At 40.3% G+C, this 14,753-nt stretch overlaps 1 protein-coding gene across 3 annotated transcripts in view; it reads left to right on the forward strand.

Moving 5' to 3' along the window:
- LOC125456983 (adhesion G-protein coupled receptor G6-like) overlaps nucleotides 1-14,753 on the forward strand; it is a 205,003-nt gene that overhangs the window by 180,097 nt on the left and 10,153 nt on the right. For all 3 annotated transcript variants that reach the window (XM_059650387.1, XM_059650386.1, XM_059650388.1), the window contains 6 exons: nucleotides 1,054-1,157; nucleotides 6,312-6,436; nucleotides 8,547-8,815; nucleotides 12,361-12,469; nucleotides 13,802-14,085; nucleotides 14,179-14,280. In XM_059650387.1, the coding sequence (XP_059506370.1) occupies nucleotides 1,054-1,157; nucleotides 6,312-6,436; nucleotides 8,547-8,815; nucleotides 12,361-12,469; nucleotides 13,802-14,085; nucleotides 14,179-14,280 (993 nt within the window). The remainder of the gene's footprint in view (nucleotides 1-1,053; nucleotides 1,158-6,311; nucleotides 6,437-8,546; nucleotides 8,816-12,360; nucleotides 12,470-13,801; nucleotides 14,086-14,178; nucleotides 14,281-14,753) is intronic.

The raw sequence follows: 14,753 nt of genomic DNA on the forward strand, positions 1-14,753 counted from the left end.
GCTGAATGTCAAAACTGTAAAATGGAGGTATTGTTCAGCTTCAGCTTTGCCTAGGGATGGTACGGTGGCTCAGTGGTTAGCAGTACTGCCCCACCGCCTTAGGGACCTGGTTTCAATTCCAGCCTCGGGAGACTGTGAGGACTTTGAATGTTCTCCCCTTGTCTTCCTTGGATTTCTGCCAGGTAATTAGATAGAATGATGGTGTACATAATTCTAGCCACCTTCTTGACCCCACTGAATTAAATTCAGTGTGAAATGGCCCAGGGCCAATTTTCTAAACCTCTGCCAGTTGAGGCCCTTAAGCGGTCATTCACAGTAACACTTCACAAATGTTTTGCTAGTGACCTCAATTCAAGGCTTGAGAACTGGCAGGACCCCTCAGTGAGATCTGTGAGGGTGAGAGCACGTGCCTGTCAGTCCAAGAATACAGATGTCTTAACTCGCCCGGTGTTCCAAGGCAGATATAGTTACTTCAGAATTTGTGACCTCAAAATTTCAGTCTGTGACCCTCACAGTGGAAAGCAGTGACTGACAGGATTTGGCCATCTCTGTTAGGTTTAACCAACCTGCAGACAAGATTGTCACCATGCAGTGCATCCATCAGGCATAGCCAACCTTGCTTGTTTGGAAACAAAAACAGATTGCCGGAAAGGTTCAGCAGGTCTGGCAGCATCAGTGGAGAGAAATCACAGTTAATGTTTCAGGTCCAGTGACCCTTACTCAGAACCAATCTTGCTGAGTTGGACTTGGCCACATGTCTGCCCCCAACAGGGTCTTAATTCTAGCTGCACACCCACTGATGGTCTCATTGCTGCTTTTACTGGTTTGTGGTTCAGTCAGTCAAAATCTCTAATATCCCAATACGATTCCACCCTCTGTCAGATCAGTGACACAGACTTTCACCTGATCCACTGAGCTTTTGTTGTCTAGCTTTTATTGTATTTACTAGAGACTTCCTCTACTCTGCCCTTCCTCAATTGATATGTGTGGGACAGCAGGCAAGAACTAAATCTCTGAAGGTTTCAATCATTATATATTTTTGTATATCTGCAGATGCCAGTGGTGGATGGAATTCAGAAGGTTGTACCACTGCACAGACCACATCAAATCAGACAGTATGCGAATGCAACCATCTCACCCATTTTGGTGTCTTACTGGTACGTAAAACAAATGACAGAAACATACCACAAAAGCCAGCCTTTGTTGGAACTGGACTGATATTAAATATTGACCTACTTGCAAAGTTCAGAATGCAATAATTCTATCAAATTAGTCATAATTGGTTCAACCTGAACTATTATGGAGCATACTGTGCTGATGACTATTAAGAACATTTTATTTTTCTTGTTTCCAGTAAGGAGAAATGTGTTTCACAGTCTCAGAACTTTCCTAAGGATAGACTTTTGAATTGTACTGTAAACAGGCGGTCAATTTCATGAAGGGTCCCAACCCCAAACATCAACTTTCCTGTTCCTCTGATGCTGCCTGGCCTGCTGTGGACCTCCAGCTCCACACTGTGTTGTCTCTGACTCCAGCATCGGCATTTGTTGCTATCTATGGCCAATTTTTACTTAACAGGATTTCTCAAAATGTCATAGTCTTTTTATTCAGCATTGGTTACACAATAAACATTTGCAGCCAGTGAGGAAAATAGGCATTCCCTGTAAACATAACATACAAGGACCTCACACTGCTACTCTTGGCCTGGCTCGGTGTCCTCCACACACAATTGTTTTTGTTGCAGCTATGGACATCATTCACTGTCCCGCAAAGTGAGGAGAACATTTGTTGTGTATGGTCCCTAGCAAGAACTAGCAGTTCTTTACCCTGAGGAGACTGTTGAACGCTATGGTCCAGGCTGACTAGCATGCAGTGTTTCAGTTCAGAGACAGGCTTCTTTTGCCAAGAAAGTTTTTACTGAACTACATAACACTTTTTCTGATTTGTTCACTGTAAGCCCTTAACGTGATTGTAAGTTTGGTAAAACTCATCCATCAGAAAATGCCAGTAGTCTAATCAGACATTTCAATAAAACTAAAGATTGCTTGCTGTCAGATGAACATATTACAAGGCACAGCAGGATATAACCAGAAGAAAGTAGCAGAATTGAAACACTAGATGATCAGGACCCAATATAAATAATTGCTTCCATGTATTAGATTTGTCTAGAGACATAGTATCTAAATTCCAAAAAGCTGTCATGATAATTTACGAGGCAAAAATAAAATTAACAAATTATGTTCCCAATTTATTCTAATGTTATTAATAGGGAACTATATTTGACAGAGTCATAGAGATGTACAGCCTGGAAACAAACCCTTTGGTCCAATTCGTCCATGCTGACTAGATATCCAAAACTGAGCTAGTCCTGTTTGCCAGCATTTAGCCCATATCCCTCTAAACCCTTCTTATTCACGTGACCACCCATAAATACTGTTGTTGTTATATCAGCCTCCACCACCGCCTCTGGCATCTCATTGCATATACTCACCACCCCCTGCATGAAAAAGTTGCCCCTTAGATCCCATTTCAATCTCGCCCTCTCACCTGAAACCTATGAACTCTAGCTTTGGACTCCCTTGTCCTTAGGAAAAGATCTCGTCTATTCATCTTATCCATACCACGTGTGATTTTATAAACCTCTGTAAAGTCACCCCTCAGCCTTCGACACACCAGGGAACGTAGCCCCAGCCTATTCACGTTCTCTCTGTAGCACAAACCCTCCAACCCTAGTAACCTGCTTGTAAGTCTTTTCTGAACCCTTTCAAATTTCCCATCTTTCCTATAGCAGGGAGACCACAGCTGAAATGAAACAACATCACTGACCTGTTAGTTGTTTGATTTTGTCTAACAATCAGATATCTACATAAATTGACTGGACAACACACCAGTGACAAAGTCAAAACTGGTTTATTGCCTCACTGATATTTTAATTGTGATGAATGTTGTAATTTAGAGCCTGTGCATTGAATCTGCAGTCCATGTTGTTGCCGAAACAATAATGTAATAGTTAATGGAGGCAAATTTGGGCAGGCTGTGAATCAGATGCAATCACACCGACTCCTGAATTCCCAGCTATCCCCTGACACTATGCAACAGATATGACCTTAACCATCACTGTCCCTTTACATCTGTGTCACCACTGCATGGTCTATCTATTCTCATTAAAATTACCTTACCCCTTCTCAGAAAATTTACTGTCAAGTTTATACTTACACTGTGAGCATGTACTTTAAAGTAGTTGAGTTCCTCAAATTATATTAAATTCAAAATACTTGCTATCAAACAGCATTTTTAAACAGGAACATATGAAGTATTTTACATCATCCTGAGAGTCAGTACTCCATATTAATTGACAAAGTCAAATTCCATTTTTATTAAATTCTAGAGTTAATATAGAGTCTCTGGGTGCTTTACATGACTGCTTATATTTTTTGGTGAGACCTCTCAGTGTGGTGTGGTGACTCAGTGGTGAGCACTGCTGCCTCACAGAGCCAGGAACCCATGTTCAATTCCACCCTCAGGCAACTGTCTGTTTGGAATTTGCATGTTCTCCCCATGTCTGTGTGAAATTCCTCTCGGTGGCCCGGTTTCTCCCCACTGTCTAAAGTTGAATACGTGAAGTGGACTGGCCATGCTAAATTGCCCATAGTGCTGAAGGACGAGCAGACTGAGTGGTTAGCCATGGGCAATGTAGGCTTACAGGGATGGGGTAGGGAAGTGGGTCTGGGTGGGATGCTCCTCAGAGAGTTGGTGTGGATTTGATGGGTTGAATGGCCTGTTTCCACACTGAAGAGGCTCTATTATTCAATTTCCTTCTTAAATTCACTTTTCTGCCCCCTCTTTTAGGTCACCTTGTGTACACACTGTTCTCCAGAGTTGCAAACAGGGGCTCCTTGTCTCTAGCAACCTGATAAAATGATGCAACAGTTGAAACAGAATCTAACTAATCTGTCATGGTTCTCAGTTTCTCCCACCCTCCCAACAGGGAAGCATTGAGTGAAATGATACAAAATTATTGGCAAAAATTATTTTAAAAACAAAAGCTCGAGTGATGTCCTCCCATGACTGACCAAGCAGGTTAAATGTAATCTCGCGGAAAAAGAGGGTTATCATATTGCAAAGGATAGTTGTAAATTTAGAGATTGGGAGGATTTTAGAAATCACCACGGCCACCAAAACATTGATTAAAAACAAAAAAAAGAGAATTGAATTAGAGTAATCTAGTCAGGAACATAAAACTGATTGAGAATGTGCTACAAATATATAAAGAAGGAGGATACTAGCTAAAATAAATTTTGGTCCCTTAGAGGCAGAGTAGGGAGAAATTATTTGGAATGAGGAAATAGCGGAGACATTGAATAGATACTGGTGCCTTTTAGACACAAGTAGTCTACCAAGAATATGGGGTGATCTAGGGGCTAATAGTGAGGAAATTAAGGTAATTAAAATCAGCAAAGGAAAAATATTCAAGAATAAGGAGGAGTCACAAAGTTAAATTAGAGTAATTAATTTCCTCCTGCTCCCCCACTTCCAGCTGCTTGTTTATAATGCAGACCACACATGGAACTCATAGAGATGGGGTATAGTGGGTGAGGCATCCTAGTCCCAGTGGTTATAGGAAACCAGGAACGTGAAAGGGAATGAAGCATGGCCCCACATCCAACACCTTGGAAACCAGGGGACATGAACGCAACAGATCTGCAGAATGCAACACTGGAAACAGATGATCATTTTCTTCTTCCATTTCCCTCCCAGAAACTGGCCAACTAGGCAGACTGGTTAGCAGGAAAAATAATAGAGTCAGGTATAATAAGAAAGTGGTGCGAGAGACCCATTGGTTGGGATCAGGTCTATGCTGAGGGGGAGGTCATGATCCTGGTGGTAATGACAGACTATCCACTTAAGAACCTAGGGAGGAGCTCTTGTGCTCCCTGGCCTCCAAAGAGTGTCCCTTCTTCTAAGGGTAGCAGCTCTCACCTTCATTTCGCCGCTGGGTTTCCCCAAGTCCCGAGAAATCCAGCCAGCAGCAGGTAAACATAAACCTAGGTTCTTCCACGTACTGTAGATGCCTGAGTTAAACATATCCACAAAGAATACCATCTGCCAAGATAGGTCACAGGATGACATCTTCCCAGCTTTACAAATAATGGTAGGAGCACTGGTAGCTGTTGAGGTGTTTGATTTAGAAATCTCCTGTGTATTCCACCGCTGGTTTAGAAACAGGATGTCGATAGCCATTGTATCTGCACCCCGTGAGACCCAGATCAGCGAACCAAGGGTACAGGGGGCTGAAGGGTGGGTTTGTTGGTCACAAGGAAAGTGACAAAGAAATGGCAACATCCAGGAGTAGGAATTTGTTCAACATGCATAGGGAAATCCCCATAAAGGATGGATCCACCTGACACCCCTTCCTTCCCACTTTGTTAAACCGGTGGTGTGTGTAATATTCAGGTCAGTTGGCAAATTACCCATTAGTAATAATTTTTAAAGTGGCAGGCAGATTTCGACATTCATTTGCCTAGCATTTCAGGTTGAGAGTTGGTGGGAAGGAGGTGGACTTGCAGCTCTACATATTTTACATGCCTCCCCATGCCCACAACAGCAAATAAAATGCTTGACAGACTCTGTAAAATGCAGCCTGCGGTATTACGGTGCTGCATATCAATGCCTGAATTTGTACAATGCAGAGGAATGTGAGATGAACAAGCTAAGTGCTTAGCTACTGATATCGCCAATCGCGATTTCTCAGCATATTGGTACTTAACATGTAACTTTGCTTTGCTGAATTTAATTAGATGGAACAAGCATTCCAAAAGTTCTTTGCCACCAGGAAGAGCATGCACATACATTACGCCTGTTCCAACAAAATAAAATTGCAACAGCCATTCTTTGGTTTATTTCTCAAGGCATTGTATTGACCAATCAATTTAAACAAAGCACAGCCATTACCTGTCACTCATCATCAAGCTGGTGTATTGCCCATTAAAATTCCTCTATCAGTCAGAGTCTACCAATCAGCACTCTCTTCTCAAACAATACATAAATGTACAAAATGTAACTGAATTTTTCAATGCAACAGCATTTCTTGTGAATAGTCCTGATAAGTACAGGGTGAAAAGTTTTGACAATGTCTTTTTTTTGTCAGCAATATAAAACCTATTAGTAATTCCAGTATAACCTGACAGTGCATCATTTGTCTTTCTGTCTCTTTCATGTGCTAATTGAGCTGCAGAGCGTTTGCAGCTTTCTGCTTTATATTCCAGGTTTCCAGGATCATTTTCTAACCTCTAATTTTATTGCTTTTGTAGACGATTTCCAGAGATCCTATAACTGACCCTGTCCAGGAGCGAATCCTTACTTTCATTACATACATAGGATGTGGCCTTTCTTCAATTTGCTTGGCTATGACCTTGGTGACATATCTCGTTTTTGAGTACGTTTGCTTTCTTTGTTATAAGCCATCATCAACTTAAATGCTGAGAGATTCCTTGCCCAGAACATTTTGTCACAGCATGAGATGTACTTGAAACAAATCTCAGCTTCCAATCTGTTTTACATCTGTAATATAGCTTGGGTTTGTTGATCACTGTCAGGGTTGGTTTCATCCCTAATAGTGCTCACATCTCTAAAAAGGTTGAAGTTTTCAATCCACAGCAGGAGCTGAGCACAGTTTGAAAGGAAATGCACATTGTCAGATTTGCTCCTGTTTAAAAGAGGAGTTAAAATCCATTTCCTTGATCAGGCAGATATAAAACATTCTCAAGGCACCTTTTTCTGAAGATGACAAAGAATAACGTCACACCTCACATTTATACCTTGCATCAACACAGTAAAATGACTTGAGGCTTTGAGTATTGCAAATGTCGGGGGAGGGGTTGGGGTGGTGGTGGTCAGCTCTCAAACCCAAGCCTAGCCTTTGCTTCTGGGTTCCCTTACTCCTTCCCAAAGCTCCTCCCTGTGACACCATTCCACGTCACTCACCTCAATCTCTGGATTCAAAGATCTGATTGGCCAGCAGCTCTTGGGGTGGAGGGGTGCACTAGTGTGATTTCTGCTGGTCAATGATCCTGAAATGACCCTGACACTGGGCCACTTTCCACAAAATTTGAAGTCCCCTAAGCAATGCTAGATATGGAGTGTCTTCATTGCAAAATTGTACAAGACAGTATGGCAGCTGAGTTTGTAAAAATGCTTCCATGAGAGTTTTCTGGAACAATGTCCTGTGGAACTAACTGAAGTAGTTTCAATCTCATACTTTGCAACAAGGCAGGGTTACTTAGTGCTCTCATAGTTTAAGATTCACTGAGAAATAGAACAGAATTCCATTTAACTTTAAAAGTGCTTCAATTACAAAAGAGAGTTTTAAACAGAAACATAGCCAACTACGTAATTCTGAGGAAAGAGCTAATGAAGGTTGATTGGGTAGACGGAATAAAAATGTAATGAAAATAAACAGTAAGTAACATTGGAAGAAACAATTCAAGTTAAAAACAAAAGCTCAAGAGATATCCTCCCATGGCTCACTAAACAGGTTAAGTGTAATATAGCAGAAGAAGAGGCTTATCATATTACAAAATATAGTCGTAAATTTGGAGATTGGGAGGATTTGAGAAATCGTCATGGCCACCAAAATATTGATAAAAATGGAATGAAAATAAGAATTGAATGAAAGTCATCTCGTCAAGAAAACAAAACCTGATTGTGAAAGCTTTCCAGGTATACGAAAGGGTATTAGCTAAAGTAAATTTTGAACCCTTACAGGCAGTCAGGAGAAATTATTTGGAATGAGGAAATAGCAGAGACATCGAACAGATATTTTGAGCTTGTTAGAGGCAAGTTGCGTACCAGGAATATAGGGTGACCTAGGGCCTAGCAGTGAGGAAAGTATGACAATTAAAATCAGAGAAAAAGTATACAAAAATACTAAGAAGTCACAAAGTTTAATTAGAGTAATTTGTTTCCTTCTACTCCCTGCTTCCTGCAGAAGTGGATATTCTGTGACATTGCAAAGTACAGAAAGCATTTGGCAACATAATTGCCTTCTATTGATTCAGTTCATTGAGTGGCACATGTGAACAAGTTAAATCTAACTACCATGGTGTTAAATATGAAATGTGAAACTGCACTAAAGGTGGAATGATGTATACATTGAAAGTGATGAGAAAGGAGCTTTTTCTGAAGTTATTTGCCCCCATCTGCTGGTGAGGAGACTGGGAGCACATTGATAGGATTAAATGGAAGGAGATTTGTGGGCGGCATGCCTGCAATGCGCTGATAACTGCTTGCCAAGATAAACCTTCCCAGCAGCAGTCTGACCTCAACTTTATAAGGATATCTGTAAGCTATTCAAAACTTGATATGGTTAATAATAGTTTAATACATACTCAAAGATGCACATAATAATTGACCTTCTGTCATGCAGAAATAAAGTTCTATTTGATGTGCTCTCATCAGCTACCTACTCAGCCTACGTTTAAATCCCAATGGAGATGAGACCACAAATGATTGAATGAGTAATATCTGATAACTGTGTTTTCTTTCAGAAAACTTCGGAGAGATTACCCCTCAAAAATCCTGATAAACCTTTGCACAGCCCTGCTGTTCCTCAATATGGTTTTCCTCATTGATTCCTGGATTTCTGTCTATCGTATAGAGGGCTTATGTATCGCTGTAGCTGCCTTGCTCCATTATTTCCTGTTGGCCTCTTTCACCTGGATGAGTCTTGAGGCTCTGCACATGTACTTGGCTCTAGTTAAAGTCTTCAACACTTACGTGCGCAGATACATATTGAAATTCTGCATTCTTGGTTGGGGTGAGTAAGCTTTGCAGATTTCCCTGTAAGAAAGTCACATACAAACCTGTTGTGTTGACAATGAACATAGGAGTATTGTGTCGGAACCTTCTCATTAATATATGCATTATTTAGGATCTAATGAGCAATAGACCATCCAGCAAAGCATGGCCCAGGGCTTCAGGAAAAAAAAAGCAATGTGCCTCAGTGATAATGGGAACTGCAGATGCTGGAGAATCCGAGATAACAAAGTGTAGGTCTGGATGAACACAGCAGGCCAAGCAGCATCTTAGGAGCACAAAAGCTGATGTTTCAGGCTTAGACCCTTCATCAGAAAAGGGGGATGGGGAGAAGGTTCTGAAATGAATAGGGAGAGAGGGGGGAGGCAGATCGAGGGTGGATAGAGGAGAAGATAGGTGGAGAGGAGACAGACAAGTTAAAGGGGCGGGGATGGAGCCTCAGTGTCCATTCTGCAGCTGAGGATTGAAATTATATTCACAAATGGGAGGCTTCAGCACAGATCCCACTCCTGTCTTCACTCAATATCCACTTACTTGTTCATGAACAGTGGCGAATACAATGCAAGGCAGTCAGAAATTGCAAAACTGGCCAGTACATTGCTTTCTAACTTAAGGTTATGTTCACCAATTGTATCACTCTGCTGCTCCAGCAGGTAAATTTCCACTAACCAATCCCAGGCTATGAATATTACAGCCCTTTATTTATTTCCAAAAATTTCCTTGAAACTTGAAACATTTGGAACACATAGACACCCCTATACTGCACTCCCTTTCCATCTTAGCGGCCACCTCTTTCCTTCAAATAATTGTGACTTCTGTTGACTTCAATGATAACAGTCAAGGCTGGTGTTATGCAACACCCGCAAACTATTCCATGATATTTGAGTGGGATTCTGGTCCAAGTTGTATGGCTTTGAAAGGATCGGGATGCCTTATGGTATGGTGTCTTCAATTCTGCTATTATGATCATATGTTATTATTAAAATGGTGCCTTTAAAGATGCTATAGTATTTCACTTAAAATGAACTTTGCTGTGCATGGAATCAACAAAGGCCACAATATGATGCATAGGTGTAGTCTACAATACAAAGGTACAGTATTGTGAATGCACCACACATCATAAGACCATAAAAAATAAGAACGGGAGTACGCTGTTCAGCCTCTCAAGCCTGGTCCACCATTCGATAGGGTCATGGCTGATCCAACATTCCTCACATCCACTCTCCTGCTCTTTCTCTCCAACTCTTGATTCCCCAACTGATCAAGAATCTATATTTCTCAGCCTTAAACGTACACAAGAGATCTGCCCCCTCAGCTCTACGTTGCAATGAATTCCAACAACTTTCAACCCTGAGAAGAAATTTCTCCTTATCTCATTCTTAAATTGGTGCCCTTTATTCTGAGATTATGCGTTCTGGTCCTAGACACTCTCATGAGGGGAAATATTCTCTCAGCACTTACCCTGTCAAGCCCCTCAGGAATCCTAATTGTTTCAATGAGATTAACTCTCATTCTTCTAAACTCCAGTGAGTAGCATCCAAACCTATTTAGCCCTTTCTCATAAAACAATCCCTTTATTCTAGGGCCATAGAATTAAACCTTCTCTGAATTGCCTCCAATTAAATAATATCTTTTCTTAAATAAGGGTACCAAAAATATTCTCCAGACATGATCTCGCCAGCACCTTGTACAATTCCTCTACGACTTCAGCACTCTTATACACTCATCCCTTTGAAATAAAGGACAACATTTCATTAGCCTTCCTGATTACCTGCTGTACCCGAGTGCTAGCTTTCTGTGCTTTATGTACCAATATCCTCCAGTCCCTTTGTGCTGAAGCACTCAGCAGCTTTTCTCAATTTAAATAAGACTGCTCTTTTGTTCATGCATCCAAAATGAACACTTTCATATTTCCCTATATTACACTTTTTGGCCTACATAGTTAACATGTCAATATCTCTCTGTAAATTGTTTGTGTCCTCCTCCAACTACTTTTGTATCATGTACAAATTTGGCTTCAGTATATTTGCTTCCTTCCTCCAAATCACTAGTATAGATTGTAAAAGGTTAGGGCCCAAGTTCTGATCCCTGTTCAACCCCACTGGTTACGGGTTGCCAATCTGAAAGAGAACCCTGTATCCCTATTCACTGTTTCCCACCTGTTAACCAATTCTCTATCTATGCTAATCTACTCCCCCCAATGCCATGCGCTCTGATCTTATGACTTAACTTTTTGTGATATACCTTGTCAAAAGTTTTCTGGAAATCCAAATACAACACTTCTACTGGTTTCTCTCTATTCATTCTAGTTGAGATATCCTCAAAAAACTCTAATAAATTGGTAGACATGGTTTCCTTTCCATGAAGCCATTGACTGACCAGCAAAAAAAAAGACAAAAATTCCGCTATACCATAGGGGCCAGAGAATAGCACAGGTTATTATCCTAGAGCTAGTCCAAAATAATTCTTAACACCAGCTGGCTTCTTTAGTTGTTCCTTCTTCCTTTCATAGCTAGGTAACTTCTAGATCCTGAATGAACTTGCACAGTGATGGTTACTCTGGATATCCTTGCCCTGAACCAAAGTAACACAAATATTGGAGTCTCATTCAAATCCTCACAAATGAGGTTTTTCAATCTGAGTGTGAGTTTCTGTCCACAAACTACATGGTGAACAATACAGGCTGTTTGTTTCAATCTCCTGCTCTCTTCTTTTCAAATCCTTGCACGGCGTCCATGAGGTTCAGTAATATTTTTAGGAAAGACTGCGATTCAATCTTACAATTGACTTTCTGTGGACTCTTCCCCTCTCACAGCACAATGCCAAGGTAATATGATTAACATAATATTCTAGCCAGGTAGAAATGCCAATTAGCTTATCTTTAGACTCTCAATTTCATTCCCTCCTGAAATTATGTTGATAGTTTGATGTGTAACTTTTACAAAACCTGACATTTCTACCAGGTCTTTGGAATTACAGTACTCTCAGCATAAATGCTTTCGCAATTATCTACAAATGTGAAGATGTTGCACATTCTTCTCAGTAAAATAATTGCGCCCCCCCAACTTTCATCTTTAACACTGATGTCACCTAGAAGCTGGCAGCAGATCCAGACGAGGTCAAATCACATCTTTAAATGTACCAATTTCCTTTAAACTCATAGTACTGAAACTTAACAAAGATGTCAATTCTCATTTTAAAAAAAAGCATTGCATTTTGAGATAACAAGGTGTAGAGCTGGATGAACACAGCAGGCCAAGCAGCATCAGAGGAGCAGGAAAGGTGGCATTTCTTCAGGAATATCCAACAGATTTCTATGAATAGGAGTGGCTTGAAGCTGCACGTCAGCCTTCCGTTTTATGTACAGAGCTTCAAATAGATGTACTGTTTAATGAATTATTTTTAGCTTATTTCAAGAATGAATTATTTTGCAAATCATTGTTCAGAATAGAATTGTTATTGAAGTACTTGGCCTAAACTTCTGCTGAACAACTGAGAATTATAGGAACAGCTTGATAATAGCTTTCAACTCCCTGTTTGAAATAGGCATCCCCATTGTAGTGGTAGCCATTATACTTGGTACTGGTGCCATGGGACGTCACAACTATGGAATTGGACCTTATGGAAGGAAAACCAACACTACTTTGGATGAATTGTAAGTGTGCATGCATGAATTTCAACAGCTCTAGTTCTGTTGGAATGTTGTTGAATGGTAACTTTTAATTTCAGACAAATAGCAACACAAGTATTATTTTTATCTAGTTATCATGCACTCTTGTAAAAGCTTTCTCCATGCTGCATGTATGAAATTGCGAATGCATTTACATAGGATACATTAATAACCTTGTAACACAATACATGTTCGAACATGAGATAGTAGGAACTGCAGATGCTGGAGAATGAGACAACAAGGTGTAGAGCTGGATGAACACAGCAGGCTAAGCAGCATCAGAGGAGCAGGAAGGCTGATGTTTTGGGTCTGGACCCTTCTTCAGAAAATTTTCAGACCCGAAACTTCAGCCTTCCTGCTCCTCTGATGCTGCTTGGCCTGCTGTGTTCACCCAGCTCTACACATCGTCATATCACACGTTGGAACATGCCCCTTCTGGTTTATTATTATTTAATTTAAATTTTTAATTAGGATATTGAAGTTTATGGGAACCAACTAGTCCAACAGAAAATTAGATGAATTAATGTACATTCAATGTTATAAAAGCTTCACTTTATAATTAGCTAAGCATTTCAGTTCCCTTTGTCTACGATTTATTAATCTAGTGAGGAAAATAGATGCAAGGAATACGAATTTTAGTGGTTCACCTCGATTTGCTTTATCTAATTTCAAAGGTCCCCATGCAGAGCTTTAAGTATCAGGAACCTGTATCAAACACTGATTACCAAATGGAAGTCTCTACCTGTACTTCTCTACCTGTAAAAATTAATAGAGACAAACACTGTGCCAGAACCAAATCTGGTTTTGTGACCCTTGGATGAGTTAAGGTTAAGTTTGCGATAGGATTTGATGGGAGAGGCAAGCTGCTAGTTCTGGTGAACTCATTGGCTTCAGTTCTCTGAGCTAAGAAAAGAAAATAATTATATTCGGGCAGCCATTCCTGATTTCTGTTCATTGCATCATTGCAGGGGAGAATGATCAGATTCAGTCGTGATGCATTTTTGGACAGTTATGTGAGCTGGGAGACAAATCTCTGTATTGTTACCTCATAAATGATTAATCTTCTTGCTGGACCTACTCTATTGATGATAGCTCAATGGCATTGGGAAACATGGAATCAAATGCTGTAATAGGTTTGTTATGTAGTTTCATGTTATGTTTCTTGAAAGCACTCCTATGCGTCGTCTTGGGATGGAGAATTTCATTAAAGGTCCGACATAAATATCAAATTTTGTTATTTTGTGCAAATAAAAAATATCTGACTCAGATTTTAAGACCATCTTTTAATTCTTTCTGTTCTTTCCTCCTGCTTTGTAGCTGCTGGATCAACAATGACACAACCTTTTATGTTGCCGCAGTAGGGTATTTCTGTATAATGTTCCTTGTGAACCTTAGCATGTTTATTGTGGTGTTGACTCAACTCTGTCAAATAAAAAGCAAGCAGCACCATCAGAATGCACAGAAGAGTGTGTTACAAAACATTAGAAGTGTGGCCGGCCTCACATTCTTACTTGGAATCACATGGGGATTTGCCTTCTTTGCATGGGGTCCAGTAAACCTTCCATTTATGTACCTCTTCGCCATCTTCAACACTCTGCAAGGTACCAACTTCCATGTTTTTTACTGCCTCAGTTGAATGAGGACAACCTAGGAATTAAGAAATGATTCCATTCCTTTCTTTTTAATTTGTGCAGGAGCCTTCATCTTCATTTTTCATTGTGTAATCAAAGAAAATGTCCAGAAAGTGTGGAGGAGGTATTTATGCTGTGGCAAGTTGATGTTGCCTGAAAATTCAGGTGAGATAATGTTTAAAAAAGCAGCTACGGGCATATTCACAATTGCAGGTCAACATTCCTCGACCCAAATGGATGGACCCTCAGTGGAATGGTGTATCAGTGGGTGATTGAAAATGCAAAGTAATCTCAGTTGCCCAAGTATAGGAAGGGGCATTTTATTTCATTTATTTCATATAATAGCCTAATACCACATGCATCCATCTAAGCAATGGTTATAGAATTCACCAAAGAAGTAAAAATTGAAACTTCTAGATTAACACTCAATACCAGGCCTTGCATATAACTCTTTTTTTTTCAAACTGCCTCACATTTATAGAATTCTTTAGCACTGTGAAAGAATTAAACCATTAGCTCAGGGTGAACTTTGCAGGAGGTAAAAACCTAGAAAAAACAACATGCGTGGAAAGAAGCCAGTGCAATAAACTGCACACAAATAAGAAGATCTATTTCATGATAGCCACTCCTCGTACCAT

Source organism: Stegostoma tigrinum, chromosome 12 (assembly GCF_030684315.1).
Source record: "Stegostoma tigrinum isolate sSteTig4 chromosome 12, sSteTig4.hap1, whole genome shotgun sequence".
In the NCBI taxonomy this organism is placed as follows: domain Eukaryota; kingdom Metazoa; phylum Chordata; class Chondrichthyes; order Orectolobiformes; family Stegostomatidae; genus Stegostoma; species Stegostoma tigrinum.